The 23872-nt window shown below is 36.8% G+C and overlaps 1 protein-coding gene across 2 annotated transcripts in view; it reads left to right on the plus strand.

The window, feature by feature from the left end:
- The window catches only part of Syt4 (Synaptotagmin 4), a 527459-nt gene that overhangs the window by 489725 nt on the left and 13862 nt on the right, over positions 1-23872 (plus strand). For both annotated transcript variants that reach the window (XM_069821239.1, XM_069821240.1), the window contains 3 exons: positions 5295-5450; positions 10161-10284; positions 19385-19578. In XM_069821239.1, the coding sequence (XP_069677340.1) occupies positions 5295-5450; positions 10161-10284; positions 19385-19578 (474 nt within the window). The remainder of the gene's footprint in view (positions 1-5294; positions 5451-10160; positions 10285-19384; positions 19579-23872) is intronic.

Consider the following 23872-nt stretch of genomic DNA (forward strand, 5'->3'; position numbering starts at 1 on the left):
ATTTGTATAGAGAACATACATACCCACATTCACTTTTACCATATATATTAAGATATCAGTATAATTGTATGGTAACTTTGTTTGAGACAGCATAAATAAAATACTACGGGTATATTATTCATATAGTAAAACTACCTTTATGGCGGGTTAAAATAAAATAACTTATATAAAATAATGTAAATAAATTATCAAAATAAAAAAAAGAGGAGTTGAGCTCAGGTTCGAACCTGTGACCCCTTACACTATAATCACTCATCTTACCACTACGCTACAGAAAGCTATGTATTGAAGTGCTTGAATTTAAGTATTATGAATGTTTTACATTTGCTGTCTATTATGTTTGATTTTGAATTTATAAAAACTAAACAAATATGTGTTTTATGTCATTTTGTATTGTATGTTATTGCCCATGATACATTCAATCAAGAGATCGTACCTCATTTACGTAGTTTTAATTTAATTTAATTTAATTTTATTTTATATTCCAATAACAATATGGCCGCTTTTACAACGAAAGAAGACGTGACTGGATGACGTCAATAAAAAAACAATTGATCGTAGAAGAGGCCATTTTAATATCATAAAGGCCTTTTTACGTTCTAATTGTTATTGTTTTCAATAATTTAACGTCCATTTGTCCAATTTTAATGTAGCCTATGTTCTTCTCTGGGTTATGAAGATTAAATGTGCAAACTTTGGTCGTATTTATTTCTATTTTTTATATTTTAATTAATTTAACGTCCATTTGTACAATTTTAATATAGCCTATGTTTTTCTCCTGGTTATGAAGGTTAAATGTGCAAACTTTGACACATATCGGTCAAAGCGCGTAGATTTGTATTGAGTACATACATACATACATACATACATACATACATACATACATACATACATACATACACACACACACACACATACATACATACATACATACATACATACATACATACATACATACATACATACATACATACATACATACATACATACATACATACATACATACATACATAGCCACATTGACTTTTATATATAAGATGAAGAATACCAGACATTTTGGAAATTATTTGGTTCCATAACAATGAAACACACTCCTCTGAATGGTTTTCTTTATGCTAAATACTTTTTATTGAACCTGTAACTTATATCTTCAGTTTTCGAGTTTCAATGCGAAAACGCAAGTAACAATGCCAGGACGATCAATCGGTTTTTCATGTGGGCGTGAAGCAGTAGCTATTTCAGGTCATTGCGGATTGTAGATGACAGTTAAGAAAATATTAGGTTTGCCATGCTTCCCAACAATAGACATACCGTCTTGGTATAGCTGCTGCATGTTTCGTGAACTACCTTGAAATGTAGAGGATAGAATCATTTTATCCTGCTAAGAGATCTTACTAAAGTGATCGGGACACTATAACATTTTGTAGGCCTCTTATTTTATTAGTAAGTAATACCTTTTGTTCTTTCCTTAGGCATTTATAATTTTTGCGCTTCGTCCAGACAATACTGAAGAGAATCACACATATCTAATCACTTACTTACAAATGGCTTTTAAGGAACTCAAAGGTCATTGCCGCCCTCACATATGTTCACTATCGGTCCCTATCCTGAGAAAGATTAATCCAGTCTCTACCATCATATCCCACCTCTCTCAAATTCATTTTAATATTATCCTCCCATCTACGTCTGCCTCCCTCAAGGTCTTTTCCCTTCAGGTCTTTTAACTAACACTCTATATCCATTTATAGATTAACCCATACGTGCTACATGCGCTGCCATCTCAAACGTCTGGATTTAATGTTTCTAATTATTAGGGAGCGGATTTTTATGTGCTAAAAAAATTAATATATTTATTTTTATGTGCTAAAAAGTACGAAAATATTTGCTAAAAACAAAAAGAAAATATTTTTTTTAATATGGCAAAAATACCTTACTTAGCTTGGAAAAAAAAATGTTACTAGGTACTCACCAACCACACTTGAGTGCTAGTAGTTGTCCGAGAATTGCAGTGAACAACAAAGGTCATCTCCAAATTCTCCATCACAAATGCATGCCGATTATCTCTGAACAACGACTTATACTGTGAAAACGATATTTCGACATCACAGGTCGTCAGACGTACATATTTAAAGAGAGGAATGTCACAAACACAAACACCGTCAATTTCACCTACAGGCACATCCTTCAATACTTGAGCAACTTTACACATTTTTTATATCCACTATTTTTCCCAAACACATTCTGGAATTTGTCCCTTAATAATTGTACTTCTGAATCTGGCAGCGAGTGTAGTTTAATTTTCGCGGCACGCACCTCCCTGTTTCAGACAACAGGTTTTTCGATGTTTCGAGTTTTTTTATGGTGTCACATAAAAAGCTTAGATTTGTTAATAGGAAAGCCAAATCGTTTTTTAAACAACCATCTTTCAGTATATCTTTGAAGGATATCGATTGACGAAGCCCGATAACAGGGAATCACAACAAGATGTATTGCCTTACTTGATGGACATGAGCGAGAGGCGAGAGATTTGTTTAAATTAAATAATGTTCATACCCGAGCTCTTATCTGTTGTGTTTCACAAACAAAGCGTGGAATGAAATCATCTTCAGCAACAATAAACATTCCTAATTATGTGTTTCAAGATCTCTCCTCCTTGTCCATGTTAATTTATTCTCTTATAATAACATTGATATGCTGCCAAGCAGTTCTCAGAACTTGAGGCGATACTATTACAAAAATGGATCACGGATACACCACACAGCGCTTAGAAACACGAAGCAACCAAGAATTCTTAAAAAGATAACGTACTTCTGAGTGACATAATTGATTTAGTTTTAAAATGTTTAAAAGTTCTTGTAAAAAATGATTTAAGTAAAAAAACTCCAAGATTTATGTGTTTATAAGAGATTTCCTGAAAATATGTATTTACATAATTTTTTATGAAAACATGTGTTTTTATGTGAAATAAAATTCGGGTTTTAAACTTGAAGCTTCATGTTCGGAATTTTTAACTTTGTTGATTGTGTTTTATCACATGCAAGAAAAATATTTAATTACATAGAAATCCGCTCCTTACTAATTATGTTAGGTGAAGAATGCAATGTGTGTAGTTCTGCGTTGTGTAACTTTCTCCATTTTCCTATAATTTCATCCCTCTTAGCCCCAAATATTTTCCTAAGCATCTTATTTTCGAACACCCTTAATCTCTCTTCCTCTCTCAAAGTGAGAGTCCAAGTTTCACAACATAAAGTACAACCGGTAGCATAACTGTTTTATAAATTCTAACTTTCAGCTTTAAATATCTACACCACACCGCCATTAAATATATGGGAAAGACCCATAGCACTTGATTAATAACTATAAAAATATTTCATTTTTAATAATATTATCTTACGTAAGTTTTGTATAGACTACTATATAGCCGTCACTCAGTAAATATTATAGAAATGAAGATCTAATTTCAGATATTCTCTACGCCTACTTATATAACCCCAAAATGTTTCACTTTCATATCATCAATAAAGCATTAATCTGTATAATTAGTGACAATACTCGCATCATGACCTTCAGTATAATAATATTTCATTTTTAATGGTAATAATGTCATCAAACATTCTTAAGTTTTGTAGTTTTTAATATCCAATACACAGACTGTTGTACTCAGAAAATTACACACCAGAGAATCTGACCTGTAAATTCTTTTAAATAAGTCTTGAAGTTTTTAATAACCAATATTACAGAAACGTTCTGATCGACATATTGGCATTACGATGTCAGAGAATCTGAGCCATCTGAACTCTAAACATGTCAGCAATCCTACAGGTCATGGCCTTCGTGTGACATTGTTTATTGTAGTGTTTGTGTTTTGTTTTATTCTGAAAAGCCATTATTTCTCAAAACTGGCGACAGATGGATTTTGGAAAATAGGAAAATGATGTAGGAAAATTGACATTTCATTGAAAACTACTATTTTTCTGAAAAACTTTGGGTTCCAAGCTTCAAAATGAGGGGTCATTTATTAAAATTCGTTCAGCCGTTTTTCCGTAATTTCCATTACCAGTTCAAATTATATATATAGAAATTATAATGAGCATGACTAATTACAAAATTAAATATAGAGTATCCCAAAACATTTGACCGAAACTTCGGAAGATTGATTACAACAGTTCTCGAATAGAAGCCTACTACCTTCTAGGGGCGTACCCAGAAAATAATTTCGGGGGTGGATGATGGCTGTTAAGTGAATCGTCCCAAAGAGAAAGGGCATACATCCCTGTTGTATGTTATTTGGTCCTGATTTGCTGAATCCACCTCTGCTATTACACTTTCACGTCTGCTTCCATACACGGCTAAAAATTGTTTGCAAATGAATTACACATTTTGTAGTAGTCAGTACATTGACGATGTCTGAATTCACTCTTGGCATTTTTCCAATTTGAAAATGAATTCAGAACAAAGTTTCCTAATTGTTGATGTCTCCCCTTGTCAACATTCATGTTGCAACATTCAAGCAGCAAAATGTGAGAAGCAAGTCTTGGAGTGTTTTATAATAAGGAATTCGAACAACAATTTTATTTGACATTTAAGATTGTTCGATGAAACATTTTAACTTGTTCCGGGGGGAATATATCCCCTAAACCCCTCCCTTGGGTATGCACTTGCTTCGTCGATGCCAAACCGAACTGCTATTGGATGATAAAAAAACCGCCGTGTAGTTTTTAGCGCAATAATTTCGAGCAGAGTTCTCATGTTTAACTTCTCGAGGGAGCGCGGGGCAAACTGATTTATTAGACTTTATATTCCAGCTCCCAACAATTATTTTGACTCATGTTAAGAGTAGCTAGAGAATTAAGTCTATTGTTTATTTTTGAACATGAAATAGATCTTAAATCGCCATAAACAAGAAAGCTAAGTTCACCAGAGTAATTTATTCCTGAATTCAAGTGGAGGATTGCCATGCAATAAAGAGGGGTTAGATTTCTTTTCTGCGGATCGCTTCACCAGACCTCGGTCTCTATAATCATTTCTACCATCATTCATCCTCTATGAAAACCCATAAAACACTGTTAAAATGTGTCCTCTCTAAAATTTGCCGCTCTAAGTTGTAACCTACTTAACCTGTTGATAAACTCGCCCCTATTGAGCTTCTTCTCCCGATAATGTTTCCCATTCAAAAGTAAAAACAAACATATAAATTCATGGCCATATATTTCTATCGAACGAAGCCAATCATAATGGCTTAGCGAGGTTCCCATTTCACCACTTGTCTCATGTCATGTATGTGTTCAATGCAGAGCATCACACTGCACTTCGTGGTGTTGAGCTTCGACCGCTACTCAAGGGACGACATCATCGGCGAGGTGTTCTGTTCGCTGGGCACAGTGGATCTCTCCCAGGCTGAAAACCAGAATCTGACGTTATGCCGTGAAATACACCCCAGGAGTCTTAAGGTATCACATGCGTATATGTAACACATTCTTGACATATTGTGAAATTTGTGGCTGGAGAGTGGTTCGGTCTAGAACTTTCTCAAATTCGCTCACAAAATGTTGTTAATTGTACACTTATGAATACTTAACTATTCAGACATTGTGAAATTGAAATAGATTAAGATCGATTACTGCAATAAAGAAATTGGATATTATTCAGTAATGCAAATTGAGAAAAGCGAAATACAAATTTAACAATGTTAATTACAATGTACTGCGCTTTTCTCTTGTTATTATAACAAAAATATTTTCATTATCTGTTGAAATAATAATTTCATTTAAACATTTTATAATATAATTACAAATAAGCTGATCAATAGCTACATTAATTAAATGAACAATTGTTATGAAAGAGTGTCATTTTCTTTAGATACAATGGACACGGCATTAGAGGATGAAGATGTAGATGTGGAAGTAGGATTTCGCACTTTATTTAATACAATAGAGTCATTCACATCGATTTACGGGGAAATAGTTAGCGACACTGACTAAACAAAAGAACGACCATACGATAATTGATAGTGATAAATCGAGCTGCAAAAATTATCGCGATGTATGACTGTGATTGGTTGGAATTCAAAATTTCACTACACTTCATTGGTCGAAAATGGAATAACGTTATATAAAAGAAATAGTCATTCAAAGACATTTGCATGGACGCTAATACATACCCCTGATTCCACCTGCGAAACCACTGAATACCTCCCACATGTCTGGGCTGATATTTGGACTGCCTAAACAAAAATGAACAGCTTAAATCAGACACCCAGTACTGGGTGTTCATTTCAAAGTGTGTCATGACGTCACTGTTGTGAGTCAGCGATTTGAAGCGAGTTTCAGCTTTTATTTCAGAGAAGTTGCCTATTATTCAAGGCGTTCAATCTGAACTTGAGAACGTATACGGTATAACTTGAACGTCGTAGCAACAGATGGCGGTCTGTAAAGTCTGTGTGCTACCATAACCTCTTTCGAACTGTTTTGTGGGGGCAAGTCGTACGCAGGGTATTTGTTATCATCGGTTGCGTACCGCAACATTCCACAACACAAATCAAATGTTCCGTGTCCATGTTGACCGTCGAAGTTAATGTCAACAAATACGTAAGTAATCGTCTTAACCCTCTCGCCATATTCCGACAGTAAGGAAAAAACTCACATCAGTACATGTTTCCAAACAGTTCACATTCCTGCCACTTCCGGCATTACCGTACGTATCGGTACGTACTCTTCAGAATGAACGCCGTACTTGCTAGGCAACGTCTCTGGCACATAGGTAATACGTCTTTGCGGAAGTGTAGGAAGATTGAATTCTCTAGGCTCATCGGCTAGCCACATGACGACATACAGCGAGCCATGACACATTTTGAACTGAACACGCAGTATAACTAGAGCCGCCTTACAACTCCCGTGACGTCATTTGAAAAGTGAACAACAGTTATCAATAGTTCACAAAGCGCGAATTAAAGTGGCTGCAAAGCAGCAAGCGAAAGTTATATTACCCTCCTAGTTTGTTTGTGATTCACTGAAGTCTCAGCAAACCCCAGATCACATATTAACAGATTGATCAGCCTTGTGGGCTTTGAAGGCAACGACTTTTATCAATTTCACTATGCTGCAATTTAGCGACTCCATAAGAAGACAAGTTACAACTGTACTTCCATCTAGCGGTCGTTACCAATCGATAGTGGCAATCCTGGTGGTTGTTCTCTTCCACATGTTACCGTTTTTAACATGGGGATGGTCAATCTTATATATATATATATATGATCAGGGAGGAAACGAATCTCAGCTTCATCTTTTGGAATGAGTCATTGTCAGTGACATAGGATACTATTCCTGAGAACACGAGCGTCGTGGACACTCTCTGGTAGAAGTGTACCTAATTCAGGTCCACAAAACACCATACAGTTAATTGAATGTTTACCCTGGCTATTCACGAAATCTGGCTCATTTTAATAGATGCATCTATGTTAATTAAAGGTTCATTCAAGTAACGACACACACCTGGCATTCCGCTGAACTGTTGTGCAGCACGTACCATACCCTGGATTAGGCTAAGTAAGTGACTTGTACTGCTCTGCGGACAGATGCTTTAGAAACTGAATGGTACTGACCTCCGTTACCAAGCCAAAGGAGAATTTTGTTGTTAGCTGTAAGGACATGATTTCTTTCCGTATTATGCTCTAGGAAATGGCCTATATTACTCTCTCCAGCTTATGCGGACTCATTCCAAAAGTCACTAAATTCGTATAAAGTATTTAATTTAAGGTTTATTCTTAAGTAAACGCCCTTCCACGTCGCACTTAAATAACATCAAGCTCCTCATCGCTTTCTGGATCACTAGATCACATTCCGAAAACTTGTACCTACCACAGTCTAATAGATACAGTCACGCAACTCATACGTATAAAATATGCCAACATTTGACAGCTGGCGCGACAGTAGCCCTCTAGCGGTAGGCAAGTTAAAAGTGTGCACACGACATATGATAACACATCAGAAAACGGGTTTTGCGTAATTTATTTTATATGTTTATGCTATACAATAAGTGTATATGGTTCTTATTAATTCTACTTTAGAATCCTGGAAGAATTTCACACACCGTTAATCTACAAGTTTCAGAAGCTGGGAATAAACGTAAATCTTTGCTTCTTACAACTGAATCATGGCCCTGATCACGTATCATGGTTTGAAATAATATAATTGTTCGTGCGTGGTCGGTTAATTCAATTCATTCCTAAATATATTTATGAATCATTGGAACTTTGTATTTCCTGTGAGAAGAGTAAAAATTTGTAGCTTCAAAATTGTAGGGCATATCTCGTAGGGTACATCGCGTGGTGAACTACTCTCCCTATTTCCTGAGAAATTAACGATTTTGCATACCGCAAATTGGGGTAAATCGGCCGCTTAGGTAAACTTGAAAATAAAGAAAAGGGGAGGATTGAAACTTTAATATGAAGTTCATTATTTTTCCATTTCTTAAGAACCAGTATTTCCTTTATTATTTTGAGTCACAAATAGTGCTATGTTAAGCCTATGGTTTAAATTTTTATGGCAAGTTTACGCATTTTACATTACATTTCCAGTTTTCACACATAATGCCTAATTTTAACTTATCCTACTTATATAATACGTAATTTACATGCACTTACTGTTAATATGACGTAGGTGAGAACAAATAAATGAAGACACAATTTTGTTGAAAAAATTGTAACTTCAATTAACTCAGAAAATGTAGGCCTAATTTTATTTTCAGAGCAGAAGTGGTGTAAGTCAAAAATGGGTAATGAGGGGTTAAAGTAAATATTCTGTAAAATACAGGGCAAAGTGGCAGTTAATATTGAATGTATTTAAACTATTAATAGTCAGTGAATAGCACGAAGGATATATTAATTGCTACTTTGCGCTGTATTTTACATTACCTGATTTTGACTTACACCACTTCTGCACTGAACGACTCAAATAATCACTGGGAATGTAAAATCAACACCAATAACAGTCATGCAAATTATTACAGAAAAGATTGCTCTTTATATTAAATTTAAAAAGGCTCTTTTATTTCTTGAGAACTTAATACGTCTGCCACATGAATCTACACCAACACATCAGAAATTTATCGACACAGTCTGGATTTATTCAAGAAGTGAATATTTTGCAAAAGGATTACTATACTCCATGAATTCTTGCAAAATTAACACCATGATACCTACTTGAATGCTATATAACATTCTTGAAAAATATAAAGAAAAAAGCACGAATACAAAAATTATGGAATTACTTTCATTAAAAACTGTAGATATATTATCCAAAATCGGAATGGTTACACATTTACACATACGATCTCTGCAAAAAAATAATATACTGTAACAGGTATTTACTTTGTTTTTATTTAAACTGTCCTTCCTTACATACAAATAAGTAACTGATAAGTAATAAATGTTTTATAGAACACAATACGTAGGCTACCTACAACGTGGATTATTGGTTATGACTGAGTTATGATTTTCTCTTGGTCTTTAGGGAATCTGAAGAACGACAAATTCGGAGATTTAAACTTGTAGTTACTGCAATTTTCGTCATTGCACACATTGCCTTTATTCCGACGCATGATTAAAACGTTATTATAACATCTCGCATCCCTTTAAAGCACGTGCTGGCTGTATCAACCCTATGACCAGTGCCTTGCCTGCCGCTTGGGCGCTAGTGTAGCGAATGTTGGCTAAAAAAGTGTTGAAGTTGCGCGACTGTATATATTAGACTGTGTACCTACTTTGATATCGACTTCGGAACAGTAGCTATGTTTTCACTATTATTATCATCACTACTTCTTATAACTAGTAGTTAGCCTATTTATGAAACAAGACCCTTGTACACTGGCCTGAAAATAATTGTATTGTAACATTAGCTGATGCAACTTGTTACTTGTAACGTGCAGGAGTAGTTTTATGAAACACAGTCTTATAAAACTAGTCAAAACAGCAAGTCATACACTGGCATTACAAGATTATTGACTTTTATAAAAACAGGGCCGTCATTATCTTCTGCCCTTGCAAGGAATCGATCTGCCTCGAGATTTTTTATGGACATTAATTTTTTATCAACTTGAATCCTGAGAAATTCATTTTCTCCTCTTTTGTTCTGTGTACCTTCAACATGTGTTGCGTATTACAGATTCGAGCACAAGGGCGCGGTGAGCTGTTGGTATCGTTGTGCTGGCAGCCTGCAGCGAATAGGCTTACCGTCGTGGTGCTCAAGGCTCGCAACCTACCCAAGATGGACGTCACCGGATTAGCAGGCAAGACAGCACAAGATGAGCATTAGCTCTTGGCTGTACTTCAACTAAGTTCTCACTTTCCACTTATTGTAGCCTGTTCTTAGGACACACTTTTCTGAGAATTTTGACCAATACTAGGTACTCATAAGCAGTGAGACGTCTGACAATATAGTCGCCACGGCGCAAGACATTACGTAGAAACATAGGTCTAAGTAATGGTAGACATTTTTATGCCTTTAACCAGTCTACAGTGATCGCAGCAAACTAAGGTGACCAACTTCTGAACAGAAAAATACGGGAGACTTGGTCACAATAAATTTTAGCGCAATTTTTTAGGGTGTGATGCCAGGAATGGAATGGTTTATATTAAATAATATAAAACTATTTAATTATAATACAGATATGAGTTATGTTACAGTTCTGAGTACAGCAATATTTAAAAATACGCATGTTTCTTAGTTTTAACTTATATTTCTCAACAGGATGTCGCAGAACATTTAATTTCATTATTCTTATCTTGCTATTGAAGCTGAAAAAAAACTCTTTACAACCATATGTGCATACAGTTAAACCAAACATTACAAGATCACCGGAACAGAATATGATAATTCCATATTATTGCGTTAGACGGGAGTTTATTTGATTCTATAATATTTTATATTTAATATAATAGCATTACTTTTTCGTGAACATGAACTTGTTCCCAAATAAAAAATAATGTTGTGACTATTGAGTATTCATTATGTGAACCTCCAACATCAAATCTCACGAGCCGCCACTGTCATATTCATATTCTCTATTTGCCTGAAGGTACAATAGTACAAGAGGCCTCGTTAAGGTAATAAATGCAATGTGCCAGTATTAGAAAGAAATACAATAGGTTAATATTTAAAATGTGTACAACAAACGCCTTTCTGCAGGAGTGCATAGGAATAGTAGAGGAGAAGGTCCAAATATGGGCTACCAGTTTCATTTTATGTAATTTCTCGAAATCAGTACAGGAATAAAGCAGAAAATCGCTTGCAAGTAAATACTGGAAGTATAGTCCTTAATACTAAATCAATAACAAATGAATATAAATAGTAGTTTTAGCACAGAAAAAATATTTTACTGAAGTTGCAAAATTCATGATTTTAATAGAGTGGTCCAAATATGGGCTACCAATAATATTTTTTTAAACACTTTACTCAAATATTGGGAATTAACGTAAATAATAATTATATTGTTTGACATCATTTAAATGAGATTTAAGAGTTATGAAACTGTAAGATTACATATGTATTGTGTAATCAATTCAAAAAATTTCAAACTGAGGAAGAAAATATAGTTCATCATTGAAACAGCACAACTTATTTACAAAAGTCACACATGTACTGTACTCTTCTTTCTCTGCACCTGCACAGTCACTGTGTGCCCACATGCAACACATAAAACACCTTATCCACAGTTCACCAGCAGTGTCATCGGAAAACTTTCCTTCACAGAACATACATGCTGTATCTTCATTATCCCCTGGTTTTGTTTTCCCTACAGGACAATCAAGATCACTCTCACCACTCTCGACAAGTTCCATAGGCATACCTACATTGGGCTCAGAATCAAAATTCTCTTGTTGGGATTTTCTTGCTTTTCCTTTTCCTTTGTTTTTTTTTTTGAGACCCACTTGTGTCTTTCCTCCAGCTTCTACTTCATCAAGATTTAAACATCTCTTTGTAGACTGACGTCTGGCAGTAGTTTTATGCAGTGATTCTGAAAGCCCAGATTTGTATGGGGTTCCAGTTATAAGGCAAGAACCCGCACTCTTTGCCCCACGATTACTCGCCTTCTTTGACGCCACAGGAAGCGGTGATATATCAAAAGGGCTCACTAGAGTAGCCGTTGATGGTCCAGGAACTTGACTGGGTGTCCCGGGCTGATCTGACTTGTCAACAGGAGGCGAGATAGAAGCTAGCTGTTGAGACGAAGTCGATGGCTACGGTGCAGATTGTTGTAGAGATGCTGACATGTTGCCATATTTACTGCACGTCTTCCCTGATTCGGCTACAGCTGCTAGGAAGTCTGCCTCAGAAAATATGTTTCTGTTTGGTGGACAGATTCCTGTCTCCTTGAAACCATTGACGGCAATTTCCCCAGTCTGAACCTTCAGATATGCCTTTCCAAAGAGTTCCATGATGTCGTAGGCTGTGACAGGTCTTTGGTTTTTACGCAGCCACAACCTTATTTCCTCACTGTAATAATTCTTCAAAGGGCCCATGAATGTTTTGTCAAGGGGCTGCATTTTATGGCTTGAGTGAGGCGGAAGGGAAATTATTGTGATATGATTAGCTCGTGCCATATCAATGACATCCAAGTTTCGAACATGACTGTAATGGCCATCCAGTATAAGGAGTACTGGAGATTCTTCTTTTGGGGCAACTTTCTCAATGAAATGGATGAGCCACTGTGCAAAAATATTACTTTGTACCCACCCAGATGGGTGGGCAAAACCAATGGCTCCCAGTGGACTTCCTCTCATGAGCTGATCTGACATGTTCTTCCTGGGGAAAATCGCTGCTGGTGGTACAAAGTGCCCACTGGCACTCATGCAGGCAATGACGGTTATTGTAGCACCCCTTTCCGCTGAAGTCAACGCTCCTACTTGCCTCTTTCCTTTTCTTCCAATGACATACGGTATTTTGCTTTGGACTATTGTCAGGCCTGTTTCGTCCACGTTGTATACCCGGTCCTCCGGATAATTGTGTTTATTGTAGGCTTCTAACAGAAGATCAAAAAATTTTCCTACATTCTCCCTATTAAACCCTAATGCTCGGGCAAATGAGGTGCCGCATGGTTTCCGAAGAGAGAGAGTATTCTTATGGCGTTGCAAAAAAAAGATCTACCCAAGACCTTCCTGCTTCACCTGATACGAAAGGGTGAGACAGATTGTTCTTTAACGCAATCTGAAAAGCCATTCTTCTCAGATCACCAAGAGTGCACCCAAAAAATCTTTCTTCCATAGAAAGTAGATAAGCTACAGGAAGCTTCTCCAGTTCCCCTCCAAGAAAGGGCTTTCGTCCTAATTTCGTTCTCGCAGTATCGGCAGGAGTGACTAGTGTCTCCTTAGACAACGTTTGTAACGTTGTGCGAGGAACATGGAAATTCGATGCTTTTAGAGTTCCCATCTTCCCTTCCCTCACTGCAACTATTACTTTCTCCATGTCCTCAGCTTCCCATAATTTTCTAGTACCTTCTGGTACATATTTTGGTTTTTATCGTGGCATCCTGAAAATTCAAACCGATTTTAAGTATTTCTGTCTATTAAAAATGTGGTCTGAATATGGGCTACTAGCCCGTATTCGGACCATACAAAGTAGCCCATATTTAGACCATCATGCTACTAAATTTAAAAAAAATTATAATGGTTATACGTTGATGAAAGTAAACGAAATTTGCATCGCTGTACGAAGTCCTATCTATATACTATGCAATTGATGTAACAGAATATTCGTAAGTTATGTAGAATAGTAGCAAAAATAATAAAGACTTACTGGTGAAAATTCTAGTAGCAGCCGGAACCACAAGCAACACTTTAACACAACCTACACACTTTCCCTTGTCTAGCGGACTGGAATCGGCAACAACCCCACTTTGTGACCTTCAGAGGAACCAATTCCCATATTCACTTCCAGAGTGCAGCATCATGCAGTGCCGAAAACCACCCTAGCCCGTTTTTAGACCATAGCCAGTGGCGGTTTCTCGGGGGAGGGAAGGGAGGAACGTCCTCCTCACATTTTTCTTCTTTTGAAAGTAAATACCAAATTAAATATATGCCTTGAAATTCGAGGAAGATTCGATAATTTTTAAGTTCACAGCTATAAGAAAACCTCGGTTGATCAAGTTTTAAACGACGCGCAATCGTGTGCTGCTAGAAAACTGTGCGAAAGATGCGAGATTGTTTGTGTGGAGGAAAGTCTATCCTTTCCTCCTTTACTGCAGTTAACACACATAGACAACAGCGCACTAGCGGCGAGAGACAGAAGCAGAGTTTTAAAGCAAGTAAATGAACGGAGAGGGAGGAGATCCTCCTCTGAATCAGTGCATGGGCGGGAAATATAGAAACCGACTGGACGAGCAGCAAGCTCGCTACCGCTGCCATTTAACGATGCTGCATTCAACCAGACTATAACACATCTAGGAGGAGGCACAATAAAACAGTTTTAACGCAAAGCTATGAAAGACACCATATAAACTTTTTTTTTAATTATAAAACAAAATATATTATTCATTGCACTTTATATACAGTAAGCTACTATTCATGGTTTGAAACTTTCGAGGATATCTGAAAGTTGAAGTTAGATTTATATAAAACAAAGAGGAAGTAGTTCTACGCTAGTATCGCAGATCTTTTTGGCCCCTGAAATTCACTTCCATTCATTGTCTCCTATATACAGGACAACAGCCAAGTTGTCAGTTTTGTACAAATATATTTGAAATTGAAAGTACTCCAAACTACATTATTTTTTAAGATAAAAAATTAATCGGCCACCGGCAGCTTTGAACAATAATGGTAGTATGACTTTACAAGAACTGACATTCTTCAAAAGCATGTGATACTGAACTTGTAAAATGTACATGTGGCAACACAGACAGCGTGAGTGGGAGCAGTGTTCTCGCTTTCCTAACAGATTATTTCTCATTCCCACTTCCGTAAAACGGATCTGGTTATGTGTTATAGTCCCGTCGCTCTAATTTCCGGCAGCCTATGACGTTGCAGGTCGGCTACATTTAAACGTGTGCGTCTTATGATTCGCTGATGAAGATGTTAAGCATTTCCTAAGGCTGGATAAATACTTAATATATAATCGCCCGCCATTTTGGCTCTTTCGTTGGCGTTCGCAGAAAGCACACAAGGACGTTATTTGCCGCTCAATTATTTTCTGAATTACAGTGCGTTTGATTTATTATCATAGGAGCTACGACATGATAATGTTAAACGTGTGGCAAATAGATCCCTCGTCTGGTAGCTCGGCAACGAAAGAACAAAAATGGCGAACGATACTACCTACCTAGACTTTATAGAGCCTTCACTTCCTAAGACGTAAGCAAAGAGGAGGAATCACGCCGGGAATAACAGCGTCCCGATTATAGTAGCTAGTCTCTTCCAACACGTGTGATATTGTAGTGTGCGCGAAAAATGCTGAGAGTTTGTGAATTTCCTTGTAATTGTTAATTTGTGCAATTATCCAACAATGAATGGAAGTGAAAACATATTTTGGACAATTTGGGAAACTCAGTTTACAAGAACAGATTATTGCTACAAAAGAGAAGGCCAACCCTAACACTATCTGATCTTACAAGTATGCATGTAGGCTAATTTGTAGCATGTTTCTATCAAGAATGTGTCATTTTGCGCTGTTAACTTCTTTCCTCCTCTTAAGAAATATGCAGGAGCCGCCACTGACCATAGCCCATTCTTGGGCCTTCTCCTCTAGTGTCACACGCCGAGTCGAAGACAGTATTTTTAGATTCCTGGAATTTACTGCCAATATAAACATAAAATTGTATAATTATAAAATAATAACCTCAGGAAAGACTTCAGCGATCGTAGCAACTAAGAAAGCACCGCCATCTGATATTGATAGTAATCAACCAGGTTAGTAAAAGAAGTCGTTGCTGTATTTACTTGTATAGGCTACGTGTAAAATAACTGTTTTAAATGGGCTTCAACCATTTCAACCATCAGTTTTACTGTAGGCTTAATTTCTTTTCTTGTTACAACTTCATGTATCTTTCACTGTACAAAACGATTTTAACAGGAAATATATTTTGCATAGAATATAGGAAAATTGCTTGTGTTGTAACCAGTGTAGAGTCCAGCCAATGTAAGAACATTTTTTGTCCTCTTCAGAGTAAAAAACTGAGTTATCTAGTTCTTGCAATGTGATGATGCTGACAAACTGTTTAACTATGATGAGTTATTGTTTTCTGTTTGGACAAAACTATTAACCTTCAAACCTCGTAAAGTATTTGGACATTCTGCAGCCTGCTGCAGTTTATATTTCGTTGCAAAGGTATCCCCGTATCCCCGTAACATGCCATGAAGGCTTGGGGGGCATGGAGGTAGAGCCCCATGCTTTCCATGACCTCGGCACTAGAATGAGGTGGTGTGGTCGGCACCACGCTCTGACCGCCTTTTACCCCCGGGAAAGATCCGGTACTCAATTTTATAGGAGGCTGAGTGACCTCGGGGCCGTTCTGAAAGTTTGGCAAAGAGAAAAAATCCTGTCACCACCTGGGATCGAACCCCGTAGCCAGCTGCTCTACCAACTGAGCTACCCGGCCGTCTTCAATTCTTTACTCGATTAATTGCAATGCAAACACAACAAAGGCCATTACTCCAAAAATTCTAGCAGTCATAAATCATGTGTAGGTACTCAGTTTCTGTGTTCTGCTCTTGAAGGAATTGATGAAAACTGAGTCATACAGAATAATTTTATAATATTTTCAAAACAGCTTTAAATTACTGTGAAAATAAGTTTTTAAAATAAGAGTTGATTAATATTTTTGATAAATTAATTAAACGTACTTTTACTACGTTGTATTTATCGGGAAAAATAAAATGTCACTATCATTTTCTGGTGAAGAATTTTTGTTCGTGAACTCCACTGTATCTGTATGGTTTGAATAAACAATATTATCATTTATCACTTAAGTCAGAAGCAGCGGACACAAAAGTACCTGGTTGTTTGGCCGAGCTTTTTGAATCGGATTTTTTATAAAAAAAATTCTAGTTTTGGTATTTGTCTGATTAAGTCATTGTTCCCGATAGCTCTTTTTATTGTTTTTGCAATGTTCACCACTTCTCTAAGCTCACTCATTCTTTAGTAATTAACTAATCACTAAAACACACACCAACCGAGCAACCTACCATCACTTCGCATAAATGCAGCTGCAAACAAACTAACGTAAATAGATCAAAAGTGAGGGCTGTTAACGACGGCTCAGCGCAGTAAGTACGTTCTGGGTGACAATTGTGTGATGGGGTATGCTATATTACACCCTAAGAGCAGGCCAGTAACTTATTCTATCAATCCCGTTCCATTATTTTCTTAGAATATTAAATGTCGCTTTTTTAGCATAATTCCATACAGAAAAAATTCAAGACTGTTTATGAATCCTACATGTTTATTGTTCCTTTAAGAATGAGAACGACGCCGCGCACCGTTTCACAGATGAATTGGTAATCACTAGATCCCGGATGTTTAAGCATTTATTACAGTTAAAACAGGCTGGCAAAAAAAAAAAACAAAACAAAAAGGCAATAAAATCGTAAAAAAGGCACAATAATTTTTCAAAAAGGAATTATAAATTAAATAAAAACATTATAAATTTTAAAAAGGTATAATATATTTTAGCAATAAATTCAAATTATATCAACATAACTCACATTTACTTTGTAGGTGACACACATTGACTTATAAAATACTTTTTTTCGTGATTAACTACCTTTTCACAAACCTTACATAACAAACTGTTCCATCGGTTGAAAACAAATGGGCACCAAACTCACTAACGTAAGCATGAAGTTTACTTTGCAATGGTTTACTGAATTTAGGCATTCTAGCTAACCGATCTAATACTTTCTATCACCCTACAATAACTGACTATTCCTCACACAAATTTCTTTCTCCTACAATAATAAACACGTGTAGCACAAAATTGTAACAGTAAGATTTAAAAAATATATATGAAAGCAAACAATTGAAAATGCTACGTGATAACTTCTATGAGAACGAGCTTAATATTTAAAATAATTAATTATAATAATTATGATTGTTGGTATCGTGAAGACATATATTATTGTATAGTCCCGTCGCTCTAATTTCCGGCAGCCAATCGCGTTGCAGGTCGGCTACATTTAAACGTGTGCGTCTTGTGATTCGCTGATTCATTTCTTAAGGCTCGATAAATACTTAATATAATCGCCCGCCATTTTAGCTCTTTAGTTGGCGTTCGCAGAAAGCACAGGAAGACGTTATTTGCCGCTCAATTATTTGCTGAATTACATTGCGTTTGATTTATTATCATAGGAGTTACGACATGATAATGTTTAACGGTGTTGCAAATAGATTCCTCGTATGATAGCTCGGCAACGTAAGAACAAAAATGGCGAATGATACTACCTACCTAAACTTTATAGAGCCTTCACTTTCTAAGACGTAAGCAAAGAGGCGGAGTCACGCCGGAAATAACAGCGTCGGGACTATAACTGTGGATTGTCGATCATTATTCATATTACACCAATAGTATTAAAGCAAAATTATTAGTAGATTAAGCACCGAAATAATTTACTTTTATTTACTATTGTTAGTAAAGTTAGTCATTGTTTCAAATATTTAAATTTCATACACATTACATTACAATTAATTAGAAAACTGCAAATAAACAAGATTGCTTTAAAATGACAAAAAAAGACATTTATTAGTAAGAAATACCTTAAAAAGGCAAAATAGGCAAAATAAAAATTGGCCCTATCACTTTGATTTACTCCAAATCACATTTATATATATATATATATATATATATATATATATCGTCGTTGTTCCTGCAATAACTCCTAGTGCAAAATATGAACTTTTTCAGTAGGAAGAGAAAACACATTTATTCTTCTATGGCAGTAGTGCATAGGAGATTGTCAGTTCTTACATTTTCGAAAGAAAGAAATAGAATTACATATAGAAGATTTTATTATTTGCTGTATCACTATTTAAATTGTTTAATAGAGCAAAAATCTGAAAATCGAAAAATATATCACATACGAGTTATTGCCGGAACAACGACGATATGCAAATAAAGATTTACTTCCACCTAGTAAAAAAGGCATTTTGCCAAACATCCGGGCTCTAGTAATCACTAATCACTCTTTGTTGCAGCAAAAGTATTCCTATATTTTCTTTGGGTTTGTTCGAATGTCATATCATGATATTCTTTTCGAAAAGATTACACATGATAAAAATTTTTAGTGCCGATTTTATACTGAAATGTTTATTTCATATTTTCATACTTTGCCAAAATAAATTTCATATTTGTCAAAATTTTCTTCATATTTTTCCGGTCTCTAGTGATAACTGCGTGCTTTCAGATCCCTACGTGAAGATGTACCTGCTGTACAATAACCAGCGAATAGCCAAGAAGAAGACGCATGTGAAGAAGAGGACACTGAATCCCGTGTTCAACGAGTCGTTCGTATTTGATATCCCCGTTGGCGCTGAGGGTCTGGACAACGTGAGTCTCGAGTTCCTGTTGCTCGACTGGGATCGCGTCACGAAGAACGAGGTCAGTCATTCGTCTTTGTAGCTAGAATGTCAATCTCCACTAGGCCTATGTCCAGTCCACATAAATCTTAATAAAACACTCAGTTAGCACTTCCCTCAGATTTTGTTTTACGAATATAGAACTAACAATATTGTCAATATTCTAACGTCTTGTTAAATCAGAAACTTTTTTATTAACAAAATAATTGACGATCATTCAATTTAGCAATATCTTAGTTTATGTAGACTTATTTAAAAAGATCGTACATCTTCCGTAGGTTCAATTATTCTGATAGAAAATGTCCTAATTGGTCAGGTATACTAATTAAGTTTGGTAGGAACGAAAATATTTAAAACATTAAAGCCTAAAGTTTGCGACGGTTGATCTGTGGCGCACGTTGGTTGCGCCACTTGCGACGGTCAGTGCGTGTGTGTTGGTCCACGTGGGCGCCAATCTCGATGGTTGCTCTCTCCTTCCTCTGCCGCGTCGCCGACAAAGTCAGGATCGATTAGCTCAGCCGGGACGCCAATACACGCTGCTGTCCCACGGTGGAGATGATCTCTTTTTAGGGACACTGTGGTTTTGTGGGTGAAGGATTTTAATGTGATTTTTGTCGATCACACGAACACAATGAGAAAAACCAAGGAGTAAAGTTCCATTAATCTGGCTTATTATGAACACGTCCCTACGTGAGTATGAGCTACGGAATACTGGCTGTTGTCTTCTCTGTAATCTCGGCAACGTTTTTCTTTTATCTGACGCCTGTTTAAATGACCACTACTATTTTCCGTGTAATTCACAAACTCGAAAACACGAAGTCTCCACTTTACCACCACGGTCGGCTCAATGGCCGGGAATTGAATGAGAGACCGGTCGGCTCAATGGCCGGGAATTGAATGAGAGACCGGTCGGCTCAATGGCCGGGAATTGAATGAGAGCGCGTCTTCGGTCACCACACGTTTAAATACCTGCTATGGTGACGCGCTCTGATGACGCTACCTTTTGTTTAGGCTAGCTAAAGCCATCGCGCGCGTTCCTCGACAAGGAAAACCCACGCTAGAGTTCAACAGCCTTGCACGCGTCTTCGACGGTTGAGTGCCCACACACTTAGGCTTAATGTACTAGGCGCCTGCAAGACTGTGAGAACAAAACACCTATTATACGCCTCGCCGCTCACAAGCGCTTGGGTTCGAATACCTTAAGAAACGGAGAAATCTCTGAGATGAAGCTATACCGTATTTTATATAAAATAAATATCTCTTCCTATCGCTAGGCCACCCGACTACAGCTTCAAGTTGTAGAAGAATACCGTGCGTCACTAAGAAAAATTGCAGTCGACAATCATAAAATTGTTTGACGTTTAAGTCCCTTTAGTGCTGCAAGGTTCAAGAACGATAAGAAGGCTGTTACCACAGAATGAGTTTTGTGATAACAATGATGGAACTTTGTAACAATAATAGAAACATGTTATCATCAGGATTCTCGTCACAGCTGAAGCTTGCTTTTCAACACACGGTGTTCCTAATCATCAGTTTCCATAACCCATTCCTCGTATTGTACTTCTGGTCCAAAAATACAATATAGAGTTTCTATAAAAACTGTCGGTTAATTTAGAGTATGGCAATATATTTTATGACGATTATAATATCACCAATATATAACCTACCGATAGTAACATTCATACCACTCAACCAATCAGGAGATTGGCCCCTTACATCTGTCTGTTCCCTCTTTCTATTTGTATATAAAGAAAGCATAATAGGGACATATCCCCTGTTTAGTCTGAGTGGTTGGTTTCTTCCGAGGTTTCCCCCAGCCATGGGACTGATGCCGGGTAGTCTATGGCGAATTCTCGGCCTTCACTTCACTTCACTCCGTTTGGTCTGATTGGTTGGTTTTTTCCGAGGTTTTCCCCAAACTTAAGGCAAATGCCAGTTAATCTGTTGGCGAATCCTCGGCCTCACCTCATCTCACTACATCTCGCCAAAAAATTGTAAAAATTGAAATTGTAAAAAATTGTGATTGTAATCTTGTAAAATTTTGACTTGTACCACATCTTAAAGCTTCATTGCTAATGTAAGATCTATGGAATACAATAAATTAAACGAAAAAAAAAAAAAATAATAGCAGTAACGGTACCGGGTATTCATAGTAACAGTAATAATCAGAGTTTTTAAGCAATTTTTATTACTGCACAAATCGGTACCAAAATTACTGGAATGAAATTATTATTATTATTATTATTATTATTATTATTATTATTATTATTATTATTATTATTATTATTATTATTATTATTATTATTATTATTGTTGTTGTTGAACTCGCGGATACGTCAGAGTCTGACGTCCGACTCCGGAAGTAATAGCGACAATAGACGACAATCGTTAAATTTGAGGTGGATAATGGGAATAAGTGGAATAACTTTTTTTTAAATCAAGTGGATAGCGAGCACAGGCAGAGTGTTTCTTCACTGTAACTGTGTGTAACTTATACAATGCAAATTTCCATGAATACAAGGCTATTACTTTCACTTGGTATCTGTTGTTGTCTTTTAACTTTTATTACTGCACAAATTGTGTATGACTGTACACTAAAAAAACCCTGGTAGTAATAATAATAATAATAATAATAATAATAATAATAATAATAATAATAATAATAATAATAATAATAATAAAATCTCTCTTCAAGTATTAGATCTCAGTGATCTAGCCATCTCTCTTCGAATTTTTTCAGTTACTTTTGTAGTTTTGGATATAAAAGACAGGCATTTTCTTTCCATTCTACGAGGGGGATCCAGGAAATAACGACTGTTTTGTTGTAATAATTAAAAAAAATATTTATTTGAAAAAAACAAAGTCTGTTACATAACTGAAGCTTCCTTTACTTCTCTACATAATCACCACCTACATTTAAACATTTGTCGTATCTGTTCACTAGCTTTAGAATTCCCGTGTTATACTCCTCTGCCGCCAGTTCATTAAGCCAGGTGTTCACTGTCTTCTTCAACTCTTCATCACTTCCAAAACGCGTACCACTCAGAAAGTCTTTCAGCTTAGTGAAAAGGTGAAAATCGCTAGGAGCAAGGTCTGGACTATAGGGCGGATGATCAAAGATTTCCCAACCGAATTGATCCAGCAATTCTCGAGTTGAAGCAGCAGTGTGCGGGCGGGCGTTGTCGTGAAGAAACACAACTCCTCTCGAAAGCATTCCTCGCCTCTTGTTTTGGATGGCTCGCAGTAGTTTTCGTAAAGTCTCACAATAACGATTTGCATTGATCGTAGTGCCTTTTGGCATGAAATCCAGTAAAAGCACACCTTTGCGATCCCAAACGACAGTAGCCATGACTTTTTGTGTTGAGAGAGTCTGTTTGAATTTTCTCGGTTTCTTGGGTGATGAGGGACGATGCCACTGACGTGATTGGCGCTTGGTCTCTGGGGTGTTGTGAGACACCCAAGTCTCATCACCAGTCACAATTTGATCAAGAAAGGCGTCTCCATCTGTGTGATATCGCATCAAGAATGTCAATGCTGAGGCCATTCTCTGAGTTTTGTGTTGGTCACTCAGTTGCCGTGGAACCCATCGTGCACAGATTTTGTGGTAGCCAAGGTGTTGCGACACAATTTCACCAAGCAAAGAACGAGAAATGTCAGGAAAGGCAATATGCAATTCGTCGAGTGATGTGCACCTGTCTTGCAAGATTCTGTCGTTTGCTTTAGTCTTCAGGTCTTCTGTGATGAGTGATGGGCGTCCGGGTCGAGTTTCATCGTGGACATTTGTTCGCCCATTGTTGAACATTTCGCACCATTTTCTCACGTTTCTTTCATTCATTACAGTATCACCATACACTTCTTTCAATTGCCGGTAAATTTCTGCAGGTTTCAAATGTCGGGCATTCAAAAATCGAATCACACTGCTCACCTCACAGTCGGCGGGATTATCAATCACGTCGTTCATTTTGAAGTAACACAAAATGCACAATGGCGACTTGTTGCAACCAGTACTCACAACATTATGAGAACACATGTTAAGGAAGCCAGTTGACTTTCAAACAAGGAAGGGGAGTCAGCTGCGCGGCGGGTATGCGCGAACGGTCGTTATTTCCTGGATCCCCCTCGTATAAACAAATCATCAACAACAAATTTCATTTAATCAAAAAAAAAAGAAATAGAGGACAAAATTAAAGGCAAATCATGGTAAATAATATTGAGACATTCTTAAAAACATTCTACAAGCGTCATAAAAATCTCCTGTCACAAAGTGACAAGCAATGACTGTTTAAGTTAAGTTATGTTTTTATTTAACGACGCTC

Source organism: Periplaneta americana, chromosome 3 (genome assembly GCF_040183065.1).
Source record: "Periplaneta americana isolate PAMFEO1 chromosome 3, P.americana_PAMFEO1_priV1, whole genome shotgun sequence".
Taxonomy (NCBI): Eukaryota; Metazoa; Arthropoda; class Insecta; order Blattodea; family Blattidae; genus Periplaneta; species Periplaneta americana.